Source organism: Myotis nattereri, assembly GCF_964212035.1.
Source record: "Myotis nattereri genome assembly, chromosome: 12".
Taxonomy (NCBI): domain Eukaryota; kingdom Metazoa; phylum Chordata; class Mammalia; order Chiroptera; family Vespertilionidae; genus Myotis; species Myotis nattereri.
In genome coordinates this window covers 9559869-9580861 of record NC_138087.1, presented here as the reverse complement: position 1 = coordinate 9580861, position 20993 = coordinate 9559869, and the positions used below count along the sequence as shown (strand labels likewise).

Sequence of the window (20993 nt, the reverse complement as noted above, 5' to 3'; positions counted from 1 at the left end):
AGAGAGGAGGTAGAAGAGGATGCAGTTGTGCAGTGCCTTGTTATGACAGGTCGTTTAAGCCCTGCCAAGGAGTTTGCATCCTTTGGCCACTGGTATCCATTCCTTCCTTGCTTTGGGAGGAGTTATTTTACTTTGTGTGCAGTCTTGGTGGCATTCTTAATTTAAACACCCTCTGCTACCAGCGGATGGATGGCCAGTTGACTCAAGCTAAGCCAATTGAAACATCACCAAGTGTGATAGGGAAAGTAGTTAAGGAGAATATGGAAACATCTTCATTAGAGAGAAAGTGATGGGGGTTCCTTTGGGTCATGAAAAGATTGGGAGATTGGATGGAAAGCCAAACCCAGGGCAGAGATGATGTGTGATGCTTTCCTATAGCCTGGATTCTTGTTACTTTATTTTCACATCTCATAACTGGATATAAATACTGAATTTTATTGCCCAGCTGGCATGGCTCAGTGGTTGAGTGTAGACCTATGAACCAGGAGGTCACAGATCCAGTCCCAGTCAGGGCACATGCCCAGGTTGTGGTCTCAGTCCCCAGTGTGGAACATTCAGGAGGCATGGAATTGATGATTCTCTCTCATCATTGATGTTTCTATCTCCCGTCTCCTTTCCTCTCAATAAAGATATATTTTTTAAAAAAGTAAATATTGTATTTTATTCACTGGAAATATGTACTCTATAGTTATTGTAATCATATTTTAAAAATATTTTTATTGATTTCAGAGAGGAAGGGAGAGGGAGAGAAACATTAGTGATAAGAGAGAGTCATTGATCAGCTGCCTCCAGCACCAGGGATTGAGCCCGCAACCCAAGCAAGTGCCCTAACTGGGCATCAAACTGTGAACTCCTGATTCATAAGTCAATGCTCAATCACTGAGCCACACCAGCTGGTCTGTATTCAGATTTTCTAATCAAAATTTAAATACTTAGTGTTTTAAATCAGCACTGTTACGGAAAATTCAGACTATGTAGACATCATTTCTCTATGGCAGTTTGGATGGGGTGTACTATAAGAAATTTTTTTGAGTAATATATGCAAAAACCCTGTCCAATTTTACTCTTATCCCATGTTCACCTAACAACCTTTTTGAAGTTTCAACCCAATAACAAAAAGGTTTCCAGTAGAAAAATGATTTCTGTGTTATTTATGTTGTATGAGAATTCTTCATACCTGGTGGATATCTTGAGACCACACCAAAGCACCACCCAACTAGTGCCAGAAAGAAAACACCAAAAGGGTGAAACTGGCAGGCCCCAGCGCTGCTAAAACAAATCCCACTCAGAAGGTCGGGTTCTTCACAACAGCTGATGCTGTAGTGATGACCAGTCTTTACACCCAGTAAACCTGAGGGTCAGTCTCACGGACTGAGGTGCCAATGGCCATCAGGGTGCAACTAGAGCAGGAGAGCACACAGAACCCACAATGGTACATTGTTGGGGCGCTTGCTGGGGAAATCAGGGAGACTGTGCCACTGGACCTCACAGGACACCTACTACATAAGGTCACTGTGCCAAGACTGGGAAACATAGCAGATCTACCCAACACATAGAAACAAACACGGGGAGGCAGCCAAAATGAGGAGACAAAGAAATATGTCCCAAATGAAAGAACAGGACAAATTCCCAGAAAAGAGCTCAATAAAATGGAGGCAAGCAACTTATGGGACACAGAGTTAAAAACACTGGTTATAAGGATGCTGAATGAACTTAGGGGAAGAACAGATGATCTCAGTGAGAACTTTAACAAAGAGATAGGAAATATACAAAAAGAAGATAGAAAATATAATGAAGAACCAGCCAGAAATGAAGGGCACATATACTGAAATGAAGAATACTGGAAGCAATCAAGAGAAGATTAGATGAAATGAAGGATCAAATCAACGATTTACAAGTCAAGGTAGTAAAAAAACACCCAATCAGAACAGCAAGAAGAAAAAAGAATCCAAAAAATAAGAAAAAATGGGTAGTTTCACGGGCATCTGGGACATCAAGTGTTGTCCAAGGGTAAGAGTGGGAGAAGAGACAGAGCAAGTGATTGAAATGTACTTGCAGTAATAGTGATGGAAAACTTCCCTAACCTGGTGAAGGAAATAGACATACAAGTCCAGGAAGCACAGAGAGTCCTAAACAAGATGAACCCACCCTTGCTGGTTTGGCTCAGTGGATAGAGCATTGGCCTGTGGACTGAAGGGTCCTGGGTTTGATTCTGGTCAAGGACACTTGCCCAGGTTGCAGGCTCAATCACCAGCAGTGGGCATGCAGGACGCAGCCAATCAATGATTCTCTCTCATTATTGATGTTTCTACGCAGGAAGCCACCCATTGTCTTCACTATCAGAGAAGTGCAAACAAGGATTTCGGAATACTGGTGAACCTTGAACCCATGGTAAGGGCCAGAGTTATGCACTGATTGTCTAGTCCAGACAATGGGGGCTCAAGCTATTTCCTGATCAAATAGTCTCAGAGTAAATCCTTCTAACATTTACTGACCTTTAATATAGTTTGTCTGCTACTGCAATTGCCTGCCTGCCTAAGGGCTTTATGTGTATCCAAAGTTGAATAAAAGGCTGGCGAGGCCTGGGCACCGGTGGAGGTCCTTCCCCTTGAGTTGGACTTGCCCGCCTGGCCCCCAATATTTCCAAATTATTTCTTGTCTCATCGCTTTCATTTGCATGCGGCCCCTCCTCCAGATCCTGAACCCTGAACCACACAGGATGTGGGGGAACATACACACTTCTATCTCTCTCTTCCTCTCCCTTCCTCTCTGAAATCAATAAAAAAAATGTTTAAAAAGATGAACCCAACAAGGCCCACACCAAGAAACCTCATAAATAAATGGCAAAAGTTAAAAGACAAAGAGAGAACATGAAAAGCAGCAAGAGAAAAACAGTTTGTTATGTAAAAGGGAGCTAACCCCCCATAAGACTGTTAGCTGATTTCCCAACAGAAACTTTGCAGGTCAGAAGGCATTGGCACCAAATGTTCAAAGTGATGAAAAGTAAGAACCTTCAACCAAGGTTATTATACTCAGTAAGGCTACCATTGATAATCAAATGAAAGATAAAGGGTATGCCAGCCAAGAAAATACTGAAGGAGTTACAAGAAATGTTAAAGGGGCTTCTTTAAGAAAAAGAAGGAAAATAAAAAATATGAATAAGAAAATATCGCAAAGAAAATATTCTCATTGACAAAGGAAAACACATAATAAAAGCAGTGGATCAACCAACATTAAAGTTTGTACAAAGGTTAAAATGTAAGAGTAGGAAGATCATATGTAAATACAGCAGTAAATTAAGGGATACACACTCACACACACACCACATAAACGTGGAGAGGTTGAATGTGTTCAAATTTAAGTGACCATAGGCTGCTATAAACATAACTTGATATATTTGAAGCACATGATAACCACAAACTGGAAATATACAAGAGAAATATAAGAAATAAAAAGGAATTGAAGCACAACACTACAGAAAGTCAACATTCAACAGAAGAGAGAAAGAGGATAACAAAGGAACAAGAGAACGACAAGAACAACCAGAAAACAATTAATAAAATGGCAATAACTATATATCTATCATTAATTACTTTAAATGTAAATGGATTAAATGCTCCAATCAAAAAAATGGATAAAGAAGTGGTACATATATACAATGGAATATTGCTTGGCCATAAAATAGTGAAATCTTACTATTTGCAACAAATGGACCTATAGCATATTATGCTAAGTGAAATAATTCAGACAGAGAAAGACAAATGCCATATGATTTAAATTATATGTGGAATCTAAGAAACAGAATAAACAAACAAAACAAATAAATGTATGGATACAGAGAACAAGTAGTTGCCAGATGGGAGGGGGATTTTGGCGGTAGATGAAAAAGGTGAATGGATTAAGAGGTACAAATTGACATTTAAAAATCAGTCATGGTGATATAGAGTGCAGCTCAGGGAATAGCCTATATAATAAAGAGGTAATATGCAAATTGATAGTCATGCCTTCACAAGATGACTGCCTACGACCAGGCGGGATTAGTGAGGGATGACCAAACGACTGAACAAGCAGGCTGCGTGGGCGACCAGGCCGGCAGGGCAGGGGGTGTAGTTGGGGGCAACCAGGCTGGCAGGAGGGGCAGTGAGGGGCAACTAGGATGGCAGGGGGGCAGTTAGGGGCAACCAGGCTGGTTAAGGGGGGCAGTTGGGGATGTCAAGTATGGCTGGGGGGGAAATTGGGGTGACCAGGCCAGTGCAGGGGGTGCAGTTGGGGGTGACCAGGCCAGCAGGTAGGGGGAAGTTGAGGGCAACCTGGCTGGCAGCAGGGGGCAGTTAGGAGCTACCAGGCCATCAGAGGGGGCAGTTAGGGGTAATCAGGCCAGCACTCAGAGGCATTGAGAGGTGATCAGGCTGGTGGGTGGGTGAGCGATTAGGAACCAGAAGTACAGGATTGTGAGAGGGATGTCCCGGATTGGAGAGGGTGCAGGCTGGGCTGAGGGGACCCCCCGCCTTGTGCACAAATTTTATGCACTGGGCCTCTAGTAGTCAATAATCTATAATAATAAAAATATAATATGCTAATTAGAATAGACGTACTTCTGGACAAAGCCGGGGCTGTGAGGGAAGCCTGAATCCAGGGTGCTAGAGGGAAGCTGGTGCTGGCAGCTGAGGGAAGGAAAGCCAACTCTTGCACAAATTTCGTGCATTGGGCCTCTAGTATTGTAATAACTAAATATGGTGTCAGGTGAATGCAAGACTTCCCAGGGAAATCACTTTATAAGTTATATAGATGTCTAACCTCTATGCTATAAAAGTAATGTAATATTGAATGTCAACTGTAATTGCATATTTAAAAATTGAATTTTTAAAAAAGAACAAAATAAATAATGTTGTCTAAACCACCTAGTCTATGGTATTTTTTATAGCAGCCTGAGCAGATGAACACATAGAGAATACGTAAGATGTACATATCTTTGCAGTTGTAGGATTAGAGACAAGATAAGATGAGGAAATGCGACATTGAAAAGATAATACTATGTTCTTGAGTTGATGAAGCATGTATATTGTCAATTAATGAATCAAAAGCAATCACAAGAAGGATAGACTTTTTTTTATACTTCATTGATTTTTTACAGAGAAGAAGAGAGAGAGATAGAGAGTTAGAAACATCGATGAGAGAGAAACATTGATCAGCTGCCTCCTGCACACCCCACACTGGGGATGTGCCTGCAACCAAGGTACATGCCCTTTACCGGAATCAAACCTGGGACCTTTCAGTCCACAGGCCGAAGCTCTATCCACTGAGCAAAACCAGCTTCGGCAGGATAGACATTTTTTAACCTGAACCTAGTTGCACCTCTTGAAATGGTAGAACTCAAAAGACAAAAGACAATTTTAATATCAGCAAGGAAGATGAACACCTACAAAGAAAGTGTTATAAAATGATGGCATAATTTTCAATACCAACTACATAAAGCATATTAGGTGAAAGTACTTTTCAAAACCCTTGAATGGGAAAAATTAGCATCTACAATTGATTATCCTGTAACATTATAATTTTAAAAAGTCCAACAAAAGTTATTTTTAATATATGCACACCATGCGAAATTATATATAATTCCAAAATTAAATGAGATCCAATATATAAATTTTATTACCCTGAACTCAGAATGTTGAAAGAAGACCAAGGCAAAATGATATATACAGTATGATACTATATATAACCCCCCAAATTATCATTATATATAATTTTGGTTACACATAGCTATAATAAAACCATAAGCTCTTTTGTTTTGGAATTTTCTCAAAATTAAAAATATAATTAGCATGTGATTCCACAACCCTTTCTTCAAAACAATTCAAAGAAGGATCTCAAAGAAATATATGCACACTCACATTCATTGCTCCTTTTTTTTTTTTTTTTTCACAATAGCCAAGAGAAACCCAAGTCCATTAACAGATGAACAGATAAAGAAAATGTGGTCTGTAAATACCATGAGCCTTGAAAACAAAGAAACCACATCACATGTTACAAGGCAAATGAACCTTTGGGACATTAAGTGAAGTAAGCAAGTCTCAAAAAAACAAATACTGTGTGTGATTCCACTCACACAAAGTATCTAAAGTAGTCAAAGTCACAGAAACAGGGGGTAGAAAAGTGGTTGTGCAGATCTAAGGGAGGAGGCAATACTACAATATTATTGACTATATTCCCTAATTAGGGAGAATTAGGGTCCAATGTGTACAGAGATCCAATGTTGAAAGATGACACTTTTCTAGAGATCTGTTGCACAGCAGTGTAAATATAATTAACACCGCTGAACTGTACACTTAAAAATGGTAAAGATGGAGTAAAGAAGGAAGAATCATAGGAATACGTTTCCACAATACATGATTGTCAACAGATTTTTAGATATGACAACAAAGGCAACAAAAGAACAAAAAATAAATAAATTTGGCTTCCTCAAAAGTAAAGACTTTTTTTCTTCAAAAGACACTATCAAGAAAGTAAAGGACAGCCCACAAAATGGGAGAATTTAGTGGAAACCTTATCTCTGGAAAGACACTTTTACCGCCCTGACCGGTTTGGCTCAGTGGATAGAGCGTCAGCCTGTGGACTCAGGGGTCCCAGGTTCGATTCCTGTCAAGGGCATGTACCTTGGTTGCGGGCACATCCCCAGTGGGGAGTGTGCAGGAGGCAGCTGATGGATGTTTCTCATCAATGTTTCTAACTCTCTATCCCTCTCCCTTCCACTCTGTAAAAAATCAATAAAATATATTTTAAAAAAAAAAGACACTTTTACCTAGAATATATAAAGAACTCTCACAGCTCCATAATAAAAGCCAAACCAACTAAACTTGGCAAACGATGAGGACACACTGCTCCATAGAGATGTACACGTGGCCAGGAGCACAGAAAAGATGCTCAACATCAGGGAAACGCAATCACCATCCGCAATGAGATGCCGCTCCGAGCCACGAGGGTGGTGACAGGTCGGTCCCATGTCACTGGGATTTCCCCAGGATGCCAGGGCTTCCTCGAGAGGATTGATTCCTCGTGGAGAAGGAGGAAGTCTCTGCAGCCAAACCTGCCTGGTGCCTCCCAGGCTGTCCCAGTTCCTGGTGTGGGACCTGCACTCAGTCTCCAGACCTCCCAGCCCCACTCTCCTCACAGAAAAACAGGGGAAAGGAACTCACTCCCAGGCTCTCTTTGGCTCCCACCCACCCACCCCCCCACCCACCCGCCCCAGGAGCTACAAGGAAGTGGAGCAGCAGAGAGCGCTGAGCACACAGGGAGCACCTTCTCCGTATGAGCATTATGATTTCCCTGGAGGAGTGACGGGAGGGCATTGCTGTTTCCACAGATTCTACTTCAGTCACTAGTGTAGTGAGCAGCTCTAGGGTCAAGCCTCTTGCTGACCTGTGGCAGGGTCACAAACAAGTCCCAACCTGGAGGGCAGAGCTCTCCTATTATAATTAAGCCTGACCTTGTAGCCCTCCCTAATTCCTTCCTAAGTAGCTAATGGGCTGCGGGAGGTGCAGCAAGTGTTGCCAAAACAAGAACATTTATATACATGTTAATCTACCCTTGTTTTAATCAGACTATAAAATAAAGCATCCACTTGCAGGCTGGGTCTTCTGTGTCCTCATCCAGGCACGGGAGATCCACTGAGCCCCAGCTGTATTCTCTGGTCTGTCTTTTCTTCAATGCTTCACAGCCCCTCCTCAGGTTCACCCTTGGCTGGGCTGGCGCAGCACAACTAGGAGCGCTATCCTGCTTCCTACTTTATGCGCTGCCCTCAGGGTGTCGTGTCAAGTTTATTTTCCTCTAATACAGAAGGCTGGCTGCAGGGAAATATGAAACACTTCTTCCCTTTTCTTTCCACTGCACCTACCATAGTATTTTCCAAACGCTAATGTGCAAATCCGTCCAGGATTCCACGTAACCTGTGGACTAGGCCTCACCCACAGTTGAAGCAACGATGGGCCTCCTGTCGGCCCCACTGTGCAGGTTCCAGGGAGATTTCGGGGTTCCCAGGGCTCCGAGGTGGGGGCAGCCAGGCTCTGCCTCCCCCTGGGAACTGTTCACCCAAACAATGACTCAAAGGCAGAAACAGCAGGCGAGTGAGGACAGGCGCAGAGACACCCTGGGCCAGGTGTGAACCTGATGATGGTGACAAGGCACACAGGGGTGGAGCAAGTGTGTTCCCTTCAAACACAACTCAGTGCTCCTGACAACCCTAGGGGCGGGGGGCGGGGGCGAGGCGGGGGGGCGATTACCCTGTTTCACCACCAAGATCCTGAAAGCAGAGACGTCACAGGACTAATTCGCACCAGCGACCGAGGGTCCAGGCCCTGTCCGTCACCACACATTTGCATCCAGGGCCTGCCACCCAGGCAGGGACACATCGGGGCTCATGGGGGGGATGCTCACCCGGGAGGGGAGGCAGCTTCTGCACCAGCCCCACGACACACACAGAGTCTGGCACAACCTCCGAGCCCGTTTCTCTGTTTGAGGCCCAGCGGGACAGGGAGGGGCAGCGGCCAGGGAAAGACGGGCCCAGGTGAGAAGTCTCCTTCACACAGTGCCCAGGAGGCTGGGAGAGTGGGTGCTGCCCACCACACGGGACAAGGGAAGGCAGCAGAGGAGGACCTGAGGGCTGACCTGCGGTTTTGTGGGAGGCGGTGAGGGCCCTGACATGAGTCCATTCTCGCCCGAGCTCTTTGTGGGGCAGCAGAGGGCCAGGCCTCCTTTCACTGCGCGGCTTCCGCCCCATCCCATCGCTGCTGCTGGACCGCCGCCCGGGGCCACAGCTTTGCATGCTGGGTGGGCTGGGGCCGTGCTCCGGAGCCTCAGCCGTCCCACCCAACCTGAGCCCAGGGCAGGAATCAGACTTGAACCTGGGGAAGAGGCAGTGGCCAGGAGGCAGGGGGTGAGGGCCAGGGCGTGGCCACGTGGGAGCAGAGCTGGGACAGGCAGTTCTGCAGACAGGGGTCTCCTCCTGGGTCAGCTCCGTCCCTCACTGCTGGCTCATCTCACTCTTACATCCGGGGTCGGGTCCCTGCTTTGTCTGTGGGGTCGGTAGCAGTGCCCACAGCCGGTGACTGGGCCCCTCCCTCAGCCGGATCTCAGCTGCCACCAGCCCTGGGGCCACACGCACCTGGGCCCCTGCCGCCCCTGCTGGTCGTGCTTGTGAAAGGGCACCACAGGTTGTGAGAAACACCTGTTTCCCACGCGGATGTAAATCTGCCTCAGCATCTATCACACAAGAGTCCAGCCCTGGTTGGGAGGGAAGGGACAGCAGTCGTGGGCGTCCTTGAATCCCCGTTGTCCCTGAGCCCGTCCCCCAGCCACAGCAGAGGGGTCCTCCTCCCCCAGCTGAACAGGATCGTCCCACACAGAAATCCCCCAAGGGACTTGGTACCCTCCCCACCCTCTGCCATTCCCCGTGTACCCACCTTTAACAGGCTTGTTGCCATGACTCTCCTGTCACCCCCTTGTTCCAGACTCCCCCCACTCCCTCCACTTTCAATCACCCACTGAGACAGAGGATGCTCCTCCTGCAGGAGGCCCATGGGGGACAGGTTTCCCTGAGGCCCAGCCTTTCCCTCTCGGGTCAGGACACAGTCCGGCCTTGGGAGCAGAAGTGGTGGGAGGGGTCCCTGGGGATTGGAGAGCTGTGTGCTCCCAGGAGCAGGAAGAGGTCCCTGTCAATCAGGAGGAGGGACTGAGGGTCCCCTGTGGATGCAGAGCTTCCAGGACCTCCCGCATCCTCCCTTCCTCTCAGGTCCCCTCTCCAAGGAGCAGCCCAGACCCGAGTACAGACACAGCAGCCTCCAGAGCATTTTCAAACAAAATTATCTTTATTAATAACAGACCCACAATGCCCCACAGGTGCTACTCCTACCCCCACCCAGGCCCACCCCCACCCTAATGTTCCTGTCCTCCCTCCTATCCCCACCCAGGCCCACCCCTGCCCTAAGGGTCCTGCCCTCCCTCCTACCCCCACCCAGGCCCACCCCCACCCTAATGGTCCTGCCCTCCCTCCTACCCCCACCCAGGCCCACCCCCACCCTAAGGGTCCTGCCCTCCCTCCTACCCCCACCCAGGCCCACCCCCACCCTAAGGGTCCTGCCCTCCCTCCTACCCCCACCCAGGCCCACCCACACCCTAATGGTCCTGCCCTCCCTCCTACCCCCACCCAGGCCCACCCCCACCCTAATGGTCCTGCCCTCCCTCCTACCCCCACCCCAGGCCCACCCCCACCCTAAGGGTCCCGCCCTCCCTCCTGCCTCCCACCCTCCCATGTCAGTGGAACAGCAGGATCAGCCCTGCGATGAGAAGCAGCCCGTGGCTCCTCTGGGGGACAGCCAGGCCCCATGCAGTCTGGGCCCCTCGGGGCGCTGGCAGTGGGGGGCACACCCCTCTGCTCCATCCTGGCTGCAGTGCCGCTTCCTCCCACTCCCTGGGTCAGACGGGTCACACTTCCTCTTGCGAGGCTGTGAGGAGGGCACCAGCCCCAGAGCCAGTGCTGGCGGCCCACAGACCCCGAGGTCGGCCCCTGGGCGGGGCGTCTTCTTCTGAGACTTGGACGCGGCAGGTGCAGCGCGGCTGAGGCCTCGTCTCTGAAGGGACTGGGACTGGGCCGCGCCCCGGGGCCCCCGACCTCCAGGGCAGGCCAGGCCCGAGGCGGGGACAGGACTCAGAGAGAGCGCGCAGGGCAGCAGGCGGCCGGGAGAGGCCCAGAGGAAGGCCAGGCTGCAGAGGTCCTCCTCCTCCTCACGGGGCCTGTCTGCTGGCCCGCGAGTCTCCCTGACAGGAGAGGCCTCTCTGGGGACGCAGGCCTCCCTGGGGCCCAGTGCGCAGTCAGCAGGCCCGTGGCCCTGGGGAGCAGAGGGGGGGCATCGAGCCCGGAGTGGTGGGTGCTCCTGACGCCCCGCAGAGACAGCAAAGGCCTGGGGCCTGGGCCGGTGGGCGCCTGCTGGGCCGCGCCTTTGCTGGTCCTTGAAGTCAGTCTCTGGTGGGCAGGCTTTGTCACTGAACCCCAGCTGGGGGCCACGGTCACGCCTCTGGGCATCTTGGCTGGTCACAGACTCAGAAGGACTTGAGCCCCACAGGGGAGCACCGTGACTCGGGGGTGCCTGCACGTCCCCCTCCTTGGATGCCAGGACTCGCTTCTCTACCAGCTGGGAGGAAGAAGGGACAGTGACTGGCGCTGCACACGTGTGTGTGTGTGTGTGTGTGTGTGTGTGTGTGTGTGTGGAGTGGGGGGAGCATGGGTGACTGGACAATGGCACTGGGGTGAGGAGAGGGGAAGGTGACACCATGACTGGAATCCACCACAGTCATGTGTCTCTCCTCTGTCCCCTGTGCCACATTCCCAGCCTTGTGGCCCCTCCCCTTCTGGGCTCCCACCCCCTCCTCGCTGTAGCCCTCTCCTTCTTGTCATCCTGCCCTGCTCCCACCCAGGGCTGGCCCTCGGCATGCGGTGCCCGCAGGCAGGGGTGGTGTGGACACAGGCATGTGTGTCCTGGTTCTGGGCTGCTCCCTGCCCTGGTTTACCTGGGTGCGCCCTCCCCTGGCTCCCTGAGGGCCCCCACCCCTGATCTACAACCCTCCCTCCCTCCCTAACTGACTAGGGCCTGTCCCTCCTCTAACTCCCCTGGGATCCCTGGGTCCTATGGCTCACTTGGGGACCCCCTCCCATGGCCCAAATGTCCACCCTCCCCTGGCTCACCTGGGCAGCAGTGAGCCCTTCTTCCTGCTCCAACTCCTCAGCTAGGGCCAAGGGATCCTGCTGTGCGTCTGGGGACATTATTTGTTCCATGAATTGGAGGTCAATGACCGCCTCCACCTGGGACAGAAGGAAGCGGCTGTGAGCCCCTTGGCAGGGAGCGAAATGGGAGTCAGCGGGGCCTGGAGCACAAGTGGGAAAGCCAAGACCCACCCGTCCTCCTGCTCAGGCGGGTGTTTTACTCCATCTTGGTCATCAGGTGCACACACACACACACACACACACACAGAAACACATACATGCACATACACAGACACACACGGGCATACCCACATGAAAACAGCACACACACACACATTCACACAAAGCGCACACATGCACACAGACACTCACACTCTCAGAAGCCCAGCTCAGGAACCAAGAGCAGAGCCCAATCCCATCAGCCTGGGAGAACCCGGGTCTGGGTGCTGCAGCGCCTCCCTCTGGGACCTTATAGACCCGGAGCTGCCAGCCAGCCCACCTGGGTGACAAAGTCTTCCTGGGAGCACAGCTGGTCCAGGTAGCTCAGGAGACCCTCGTCCAGCAGCCACTCCTTTTCTTCATCTTCCCGTCCTCCACCTGGCGCCCCCACGGGCTGCTCATCCATGATGTCCATGTCCTCTTGCTCGGCCTCAGGGGGGATCCCATTGCGGGACTCGGTCTCCCAGGGCCGCTGGGGTGTGTGGGCGCACTGGGCGCTGGGTACAGCCTTCCTCGTAGTGCGTGCTGGGCAGAGAGGGAAGAGGAGGGAGCGTGAGGGGATAAAGCTCCCACCTCCAGGGCATGCGATGCTGAGGGCAGTGTTTGGGGCATTAATATGGGTGCGGCTGGGTCGGGGCCACCTGAACCCTGTGACTATGTGAGGGGAGACCAGAGGGGAGCACCCAAGAGAGTCATGTGTGAGGACGTGTGGAGCTACCGACTCTCCAAGGGGCCCCGCAGCCAGCCCGCGTCTCAGCAGACTTCATGTGGGGCCTTTGACAGGGAGCGGGGAGAGGGGATGGGAAAGTGGACCAGGTCCAGACCCCATGGGGACCAAGGGTCAGAGGCCCCACTCTCAGGGCTGTTTCCCTTGAAAGCCCAAAGCCCCCCTGAAGGAGAAGGGCCCATGTGGGGGGACAGTGGCCTGCTCTGGGCCCTGTTGCCTTTGGCCATGGGCTCCCGTGGGAACGTGCTGGCCTACCTGGCTGCCTGCCCACCACTGGGGCTGGGGGCCCCCGAGGATCAGGTCTCGGTGGGGCAGGAGGGGGCTGAGTGTGCGCCCCCTTCTTCCACTGGAACTTCTCAAACCGCATCTGCTCCTCCGCCTCAAACTCCATGAACCTGGGGGTGAGGGGGGCACAGCTGTGCTGAGAAGGAGGCCGCAGGGAGCCCAGAAAGGCAGCAGCGGGTGGAGGGATGGGAGAGCCAGTGCCTTGGGGCTGTCAGAGCCTGGACACTGGGGAGGCAGGAGGCTGGCTGAGCACGTTCCTGCACAGCCCCTCTGGCTGGAGCCTGCCAACTGGGCATGGACCCTTCTCCCCAGTCTGTCCTGAGCCTTCATGTCCAGCCCAGGATGGGTCAGGGTCAGAGGAGGGGGGAGCTCCCGGGAGGTGGAACAGAAGCACCCACACTCTGAAGCTAAGGGAGAGGCTTCCCAGGAGAGAAGGGCCTCTGGGCTGCGGGGACCCCGTGCTGAGTGACACCCTCCCACCACCCTCCTCTCTGATGGGACCGCACAGCTGGACCCTGCCACACAGTCAGCCCCCCCCCAGACCCCCCGAGCTGTGGGGACCAAGGACCCTGACTCACTTTTCTGCCATTTCAGAATAGACCCTCCGGTCAAAGTTGCTCTTGTGCTGCCATTCCTGCATGGCCTGCCCTATTCCCTCCTCCAGCGTCATGGTGGGCCTCAGGCGGGACAGGGACCGGAGCGCTGGCCTATAATGCCTCAGGGTCAGTCATGGCTGCAGCCTGACCTCCACCCACCTGCCCACCTCAGATCAGTGGCGTCAGGTTCCCACCCACACCCGGCAGGACTGAAAGCTCCAGGCTCCCCCTGCCCTGCCCAGGGCACTCACATGAGGAAGCAGCAAAGAGCTCCCGCATCAGGACTCTGGGGAAGGTGCTCCCGGGCCAGGGCCTTGAAGCACTGCCAACGACGGAAGTCCTCATACACACTCTTGGGGTAACAGGCGTCATCCACCGAGGCCTTGGACTGGGAGGCGGCCAGGCCACCCTCCCTGGAAGGCCCGTGTGGCCGTGGTCCAGGGTCCACTCGGGGGACGATGGGGGCCAGCTGGGCAGCTGGTGGTGGAGCTTGAGGAGGAAGGCCGGGACACCAGCCTCTATCGCCGGCCTGGGTGCCCACAAAAGCCGAGGCGGGCATAATCGCCTCCACCGCAGTGGCTTCCAAGAAGAGGGGTGCAGGACACACAGCACCTCCACATGTGGTCCCTGGAGCATTCCAGTTGGGTGGGGCCTGAGTCAGAACAATGGTCTGAGTCTGGGAGGGCTGTGGTCGTCCCCCTTCTGACCTGACCTGGTCCATGATGTTACAAGCCCCAGGTTCAGCGGGGCCTCGACCCGCATCTCCTGCCACCAGAGGTGTCCTGGGCAAAGCGGGCAGCACCAGGGGGCGGCCAGGAGGGAATGACGGGGTCCTGAGGGGCGGCAGGTGCTGCTCCCCAGGTGGCCGGTGGGCGGGGCCAGTAGTGGGCGGGGGAAAGGGCTGTGCCATGAAAGGAGTCACGGAGGCACCGGGCTGCAGGGTCACATCCGCTCCCAGCACTGCAGATGCTGCTGAGACAAAGGAAAGGGTGAAGGGAGGAGGGGAACCAGCAAACAGCACTGAGGCGCTCTGGGCCCCTGTAGCCACTGGGCAGTCAGAGCAGTGAGTCTCCCAGGGGAGGGCCATTGGGACGGGCAGACTGCGGCGGTGGCACATGTCCTCAGGTCATTGTCACGCTCTGACCTCCAGTTGGGAATTACTCCACTGGAGAGCTTGCTCCCCATCGCCAAGGCTCCCTGACCACGGTCTGCGAGAAGAAACCGCCCCAGGCAGCGCTGACCCTGAGAGCCGCCCTAAGGATTCCCTGGCACCGACCCTGCCAGCCTCAGAGGCCTGGCCCTGGGCAGCAGTCTGCTCTGCGGAAATGACCCCAGGCAGACCCACCCCGGTAGTGACCTTCTCCCAGGTAAGCTCTAGGCACCCCAAGGGGCTCTGAGCACAGGCCGTGTCTGAAATATTAGGGCCCCATTGCTCCTCAGCCTTCCCTTTTCTCAATAAATCACCCCCTCTCTGCCCTGGGCTTGCACAACAACACAGAAACCCTTGAGTAATGTCTCCCCACAAGAAGGCACAGGGACCCTGATCTGACCCCTGAACGCACTGACCAGCATGCACATGTGTGTCAGAACCAGCAGTGAACACTCAACACGGGCCAGGCCCTGCCACTCGGCCCCAGCGCTCAGACTAATGGCCCCTCAGGAGCTTGTCATTTCACAGCCAGCAATGGCGGCAGAGGGTTAGAGAAGGGCCACGGAATGCGGCCAAGTGGGGCTGTCGGTAGGGGTTTCCAGAAACTTCCATAGCTGCTGTCCTGTTAGATGGGTCATGGGACTGCAGACTGTGTGAGGTCCTTCCCCTTCCAGCTCCCAACAGTGGAAAGTGAAGGCCCAGTAGGAAGCAGGTGTGAGCGGTGACTGTGGGACACAATTATCTAAACACCACCCAGGCACCACACCTGTTTTCTGTCCCTGAAGCAGGAACGTGGACTATGAGCAAACCCCTCATCTCAAAGGTAAAGGGCAGGGCAGAGGGTGTGCCATGAGATGCTCTACAAGAGGAAGTCTGTCTGAATTCCTGGGTGGCCACAGGGGGGACGATTCAGGACAGCTCAGGGAGCCGGGCCCTCTCTTGGTGGAAGTTACCCGGCCGCCCTGCCCCTGTGGTATCCAAGCCAACAAGCAGCTCCCTGGGCTGAGGAGGGGTGAGCTCTGGGCCGGAAGCAGGGAAGAAGCTCTGGGCTGCAGCAGTTGGAGGACCTTCCAGCCCAGCCCTCGGGGAGGACATTTCATTGTGGAGTTGGCCACAGACAGCCCCACTGGACAGCTTTCTGGCTAAGACCCTCCCACAGCCCCCATTAGCTCTAGTGAACTCAGGTCCAGTCCCTTAGAAAGATACTGCGGGGCAAGCTCCAGGTGCCCAAAGAACAGCACACAGGACTAGGCTTTCTCATGACCCTCCCTGTGCCACCCCCAGGACATCGCCCACTCCTCCCCCCACACACGTGGCAGTGGCTTGTCTCCTCTCTGGGAAGAACCCACGTGCCTGCTGCCGTCCTTTCTCCACACCCAGGCATTTCCCTGAGCCACCCTGACCCACCTCTAGGAGCCCTCCTGCCAGTGCCCTCACAGGTTCCCATGGGCTCCCAGCCTCCCCGGGTGACAGGTCCTTGGAGGTCCAGTGCTCGCTCCCTCCCCTACTTCAGTCAAACCGTGTTTCCCCAGGGTCACAGTTTAACCCCAAGTTTTGAGGGACAGCTCCGTGTTTAAAACATCCCCCCTCCAATCTATAGTCTTACCTCCTACTGAAGCCATCCCCGCAGGCTCATTCACTGACCACTGCTGCCTAGTAGCCTCCACAGTGAGAAAAGTCAAATGGAGAATCCAGAGAGTGAGCTGCTCCAACAGCTGCTCAGCATCCAGTGGAGGGAAGGTTTGGATTTGAACTGTAGAATGTAGGGCTCCAGACCTTCTGCAGCGGGGGAGGGGCAGAGGACCAATGGGCTGGGGGGGCATTCCATGGAGGGCTCTGATAGGTAGGCGAGAACCAGCAGTTCCTTTCAAATTTAAACTCACAAATTTAAAGACACACTAGCAGTAATGACCTTCTCTAAGGTAAGTTCTAGGCACCCAAAGTCACCTGATGACTTTTTTTCAGTTCTTGATCCATCACCCTAGTTCTGGGTCCCTCAACCTGCTTCCTATCTGGTCTTGGTTGACTTCAACACAGGCTACACTTTCTGAACAAAATTCAGAACATGCAGCCTGAAGAAATATGGCAACTTATGGCCACCTGGAACCCAGTGTTTGAAATTAGGACTGACCCAGCAGAGGGAGCATACTCGGTGGCTGTGTGCACATCATTCCTTAGGAAGCAGTCCCATGGCCCCAAGTTCCACCCAGTGCTGGGAGCCCTGCAGATGCAGCTGGCCCAGCCTTACAAACCATCCCCTTGGCTCCCGTCCATCCGGGCAAGGCCCTGTAGCCTACAGGACAAGACCAGACATCACCACTTTTTGTTTTTCAGAGTATTATGTTGTTCAATGTCTAATTTTTTACTCTTTGAGTGATTTTAATGTACTGTTTTAAGCAAGTAATGCCTTTGCATAGTTCACAAATTGTGCATAATGGAAAATGTAGTGAGGAGTCTTCCTCCTGCCTCCTTCCCCTCTTGCAAATGACTGGAGAGATGATGCTATAATTTCAGTTTCTTTGGAAAATATGGCAAACTCAAGTCAGTAAGTTGATTCTGCTACTATATATACGTTCTATTGCCAACTGAAATTCTGCAATATAATATAAAAAAGGAGGGCGGGTAGGTTGACATTGTTCCCATGCTACCTGCCATGTCAACGGAATTTGGCCCAGATAGTCATGTCTTGATCAATGTTAAAACAACAGTCTTGCAAGGGAAACATCTGTGCAGCAACGTTTATTACACATAATGAATTAAAACAGGATGAACGGGATCAGGGGCAAGCATCTCTTAGAGTGTGTACAGGTCTAAAGTTCTTGGCCGGAATTGTGCAATGCAACGACCGGACTTCTGGGAGGAAGGACTTATTCTCTCTAGAAACCACGGACCTGCAGTCCAAGGGCATGAAGGCACTGGCCCATCTGAGGACAGTGCTTCAGGCCGGCCTCTCCCAAACTCCGTCCCGAGGGGCAGCCAAGTGCATGGACTGCACGTTTGCAACTTTAAAGTCGCAAGTGCTCCCTGCACACGCGCTGGGAGGTTCCTGGGAGGAGGACCTGCAGGAGGCCTCACAGGGCCCCTCCCTCCACTACTTCCTCTCCTGCAGGGACAGCCTGGGCCCTTCCCAGGGTGCCTCGCGCCAGGACGCACGGGCACGCCCACTGGGGGCGGGACTCTGTCCTGCAACTGCTCCCAGCGTCCGTTGGGGCGGGTGGCTCCCACAGGAGCGCGCATGCGCTAACGGCAGGCGGGTCCCCAAGGCCGCCCAGGCTGCACGCGGGGCCTGGCATGGCGGCCTCCGGAGTCCGTTAGGCAAACAGGGAGGTAAGGAGCGCGCGGCCCCCTCTCCCCTCAGGCGCCCCCCCTTCTCTGTGGTTCTCCCTGTGGGCTCTGTGCCCCGGGTCTGTGCTCAGCCCCCACCCTCACATATTCTGTGTGTTTCACCGGGAAGTGACAGCCACTGCCCGTTGGGGGTCAGTGATGGGGGCCTACACGGCCCAGTGATGCCTGTGAGCGTCCAACTCGGGGTCGGTCTGTGTCCCCCGCTTTCTGAACAGCGCGGCTCCCGGCAGCTCTTCCGCCTCTGACAGCGCCTCCGGTTCACGCTGTGTCTGCGGGCGTCTGGCCACGGGGCGGCCAGGCCTGTGTCTGAACGTGCAGGTGGAGGCTGCTTTTGGAGGGTGTGGAGGTGTATACGCCGGTGAACAGGAGTGTTTGTGCGGTTTGGTGTGGCGTGTGTGGCTGTGTGTTCACAAGATGGGAGAGTGAATTCTGGGGAATTTGGGAGGGGTTATGTGTGCGCAGGTGTGTATGTGGCATGAAGTGTGTTTGGGACATACGTATGGGGAGACAGGTGTGCATGTTTGCAGGGCACGGGGTATTGGGGGGTCTGTTTGGGGCTTGTGGAGAGTGTGTGTGTGGAGTTTACTGTGTGTTCCAGGGCCGTGGCCGGGGAAGGATGTTTGCTGGAGCTCCGGTTTGTATTTTTCAGTCGGGCCGAAGGCTTACATGTTTTGGGTACCGAGGGTGTGAGTATTTGAGGGAGAGATGGTTTCTGTGCTTATACAGGGGATGGAGGGTGGTATCTATGTATGGGAGGTGTGTGATACGGTTATTTGTAGTGTTTGTGGATGTGAGAACTGACTCATTAGCTAGGGGTAATTTGGAATTTGGAAGTTGTTTCATATGTGGTTTGCTGGAGATATTTCTACGTGCCTTGCCCATGTATACTGGTCTGTGTTTATATCTATCACCAGGTGCATGAATTGTCAGTTTGTTCATATGGTGTATGGGGTTCTTAGATATATTTAAAGTGTATTTCTTTGGAGAATACTAAAGTGTTTCTACATGTATTTGGTAGTAGTTAGCAAGCAGTGGTCTGTATATTCAGAGTGATGCCAGAGAAAACAATGTGTATAGTGTGCTTTTGTTACATACTGAAGGGGCGAGGTGATGAGGTTGTATTCTGGAGAGGTGGCATAGTGCATAGTGTTTGAGGGTCTGTATAATCAGGGCTTGAGAATATTTGCAAGCGTGTGTGTTTCCATAGGTGTGTGAGAATTGTGTATGCATATTAGTGAGAGTTAAGGGATTGACAGTGCTTTTCTGTTTTGCGTGTATCTATCTGAATGTGTGGGGTGTATATTCATGAGTGGTTTGTGGGTGTGTGTATTTGGGATTCGTGAGTGTATCAGGAGACTTAGGGTCCGCTTTGTATCTGTTCCAGAATGTAATGCTTGCAGAATTTGTTGGTATTGCTTGTACGTGTCCTCTAAGAGTGTGTTAGGTGAATCTATATCTATATCTATATCTGGGTGGTATGTTGGTTGCCCATGTTTGTATACAGGCCCATGTTGTGTGTGTGTATATAATTGTAGGTGTAGAATGTGAATATTCAGGCTGATTAGGGGTTTGTTTGTAACAACATAGGTAGTAAGAGGTGGCCTATCTGTATATTCCAGGAGAGTGAGGGTAGAAATGTACATGTGTGTTCATATATGTAAATTAATTTTTGTTTATATATCTGGTGGGAGTGGAGATTCCTATGCAGGGTGTATGTGCATTGTACGCACATGATCATTTGACAGGGAATGGGGTGTGCTGGAACTGGCTCATACTAGCTTGGGATAGTTGATGGTGCATGTCTCTCTGGGCTCTGTGTTCATCAGGTGGGTAGCTTGAAATTAGGCATGCTGGGAATATTTGTACCAGGTACTCAACACAAATGAAGGCTTTCCTGCATCTTCCTGAGAGTGATCAGCATTCACCAGCACCCCACTTGTGTGTGTGTGTGTGTGAAGCAGGAATATTCAGGCAACAGAGGGCATATGTATGGGAGGCTCTATGTGAATTGGGAGCGAGGCATCTGGGACTGCGGGCCTTGCATAGACCATGGTCATTCTGAATCATTACGTTGCTCTTAATCAGGTTGATCCATTCTCTAGGGCCAAAGAATCCCACAAATGTTGGTGATTTCTGGCCCCCCTTCCTACAGATGGATTGGGGGTGTCTGTCCTTTAGGCAGGTGGATATTTCTTTATTCTTTAGCATTTGTATGGTCCTGGCATCTGGGGCCCTAGATAGGTGGGCCTGGTAGACAGATAGCCTTGCAGAACAGAACCTTCACAGGTGTACTGCTGGCCTGACAGGCTGCAGTTAGAAAGATGGGGGGCTTCCTGGACAGGAGGTCATATGGCAAAGTGTTCCCCCTGGCAAACTCCGTAAGAATCAGCTGGGCAGGTACTGGTGTTACTGACTCTTCTGGGATAAGGTGGGTGGGCAAGAACAGCCTTCACATGGGTTGTAGGTGGTGAATTGTGTTGCGTATCAGGCTGGTCAGTGATGTCACTAGTTCTTTTTTTTTTTTTTTAATAATTTTTATTTCTTGAAGTATTACAAAGAGTATTACATATGTCTCCTTACCCCCCGCCCCCCCTTGACATTCCCCCGGCCTCCCCTACCCCCTAGTGTCTTGTGTCCATTGGTTATTCTTATATGCATGCATATAAGTCCTTCGGTTGATCTCTTAACCACCCCCTAAACCCTCCCCAGGCTTCCCACTGTAGTTTGACAGTCTGTTCAATGCTGCTCTGCCTCTGCATCTACCCCTGTTCATCAGTCTATACTGGTCCCCATTATCTGTCCCAACCTCAATGGAGCCGTCCCAACCTCACCGGGGCTGTTTCATCCTCACCAGGGCCGTCTTGACCTCACCGGGGCCGTCCCAACCTCACCAGGGCCATCTTGACCTCACTGGGG

General features: G+C 52.3%; 1 protein-coding gene across 1 annotated transcript; it reads right to left on the bottom strand.

Annotated features, from left to right (window-relative positions):
- Positions 1–10325: 10325 nt before the first annotated feature.
- Positions 10326–13656, bottom strand: LOC308528424 (NUT family member 2G-like; the record flags this gene model as incomplete). The annotated part of the gene is made up of 5 exons (XM_081104022.1): positions 10326–11186; positions 11738–11854; positions 12255–12499; positions 12957–13096; positions 13565–13656. The coding sequence occupies 5 exons, from the start codon at positions 13654–13656 to the stop codon at positions 10326–10328; spliced, it is 1455 nt and encodes a 484-aa protein (XP_080960148.1).
- Positions 13657–20993: the final 7337 nt, after the last annotated feature.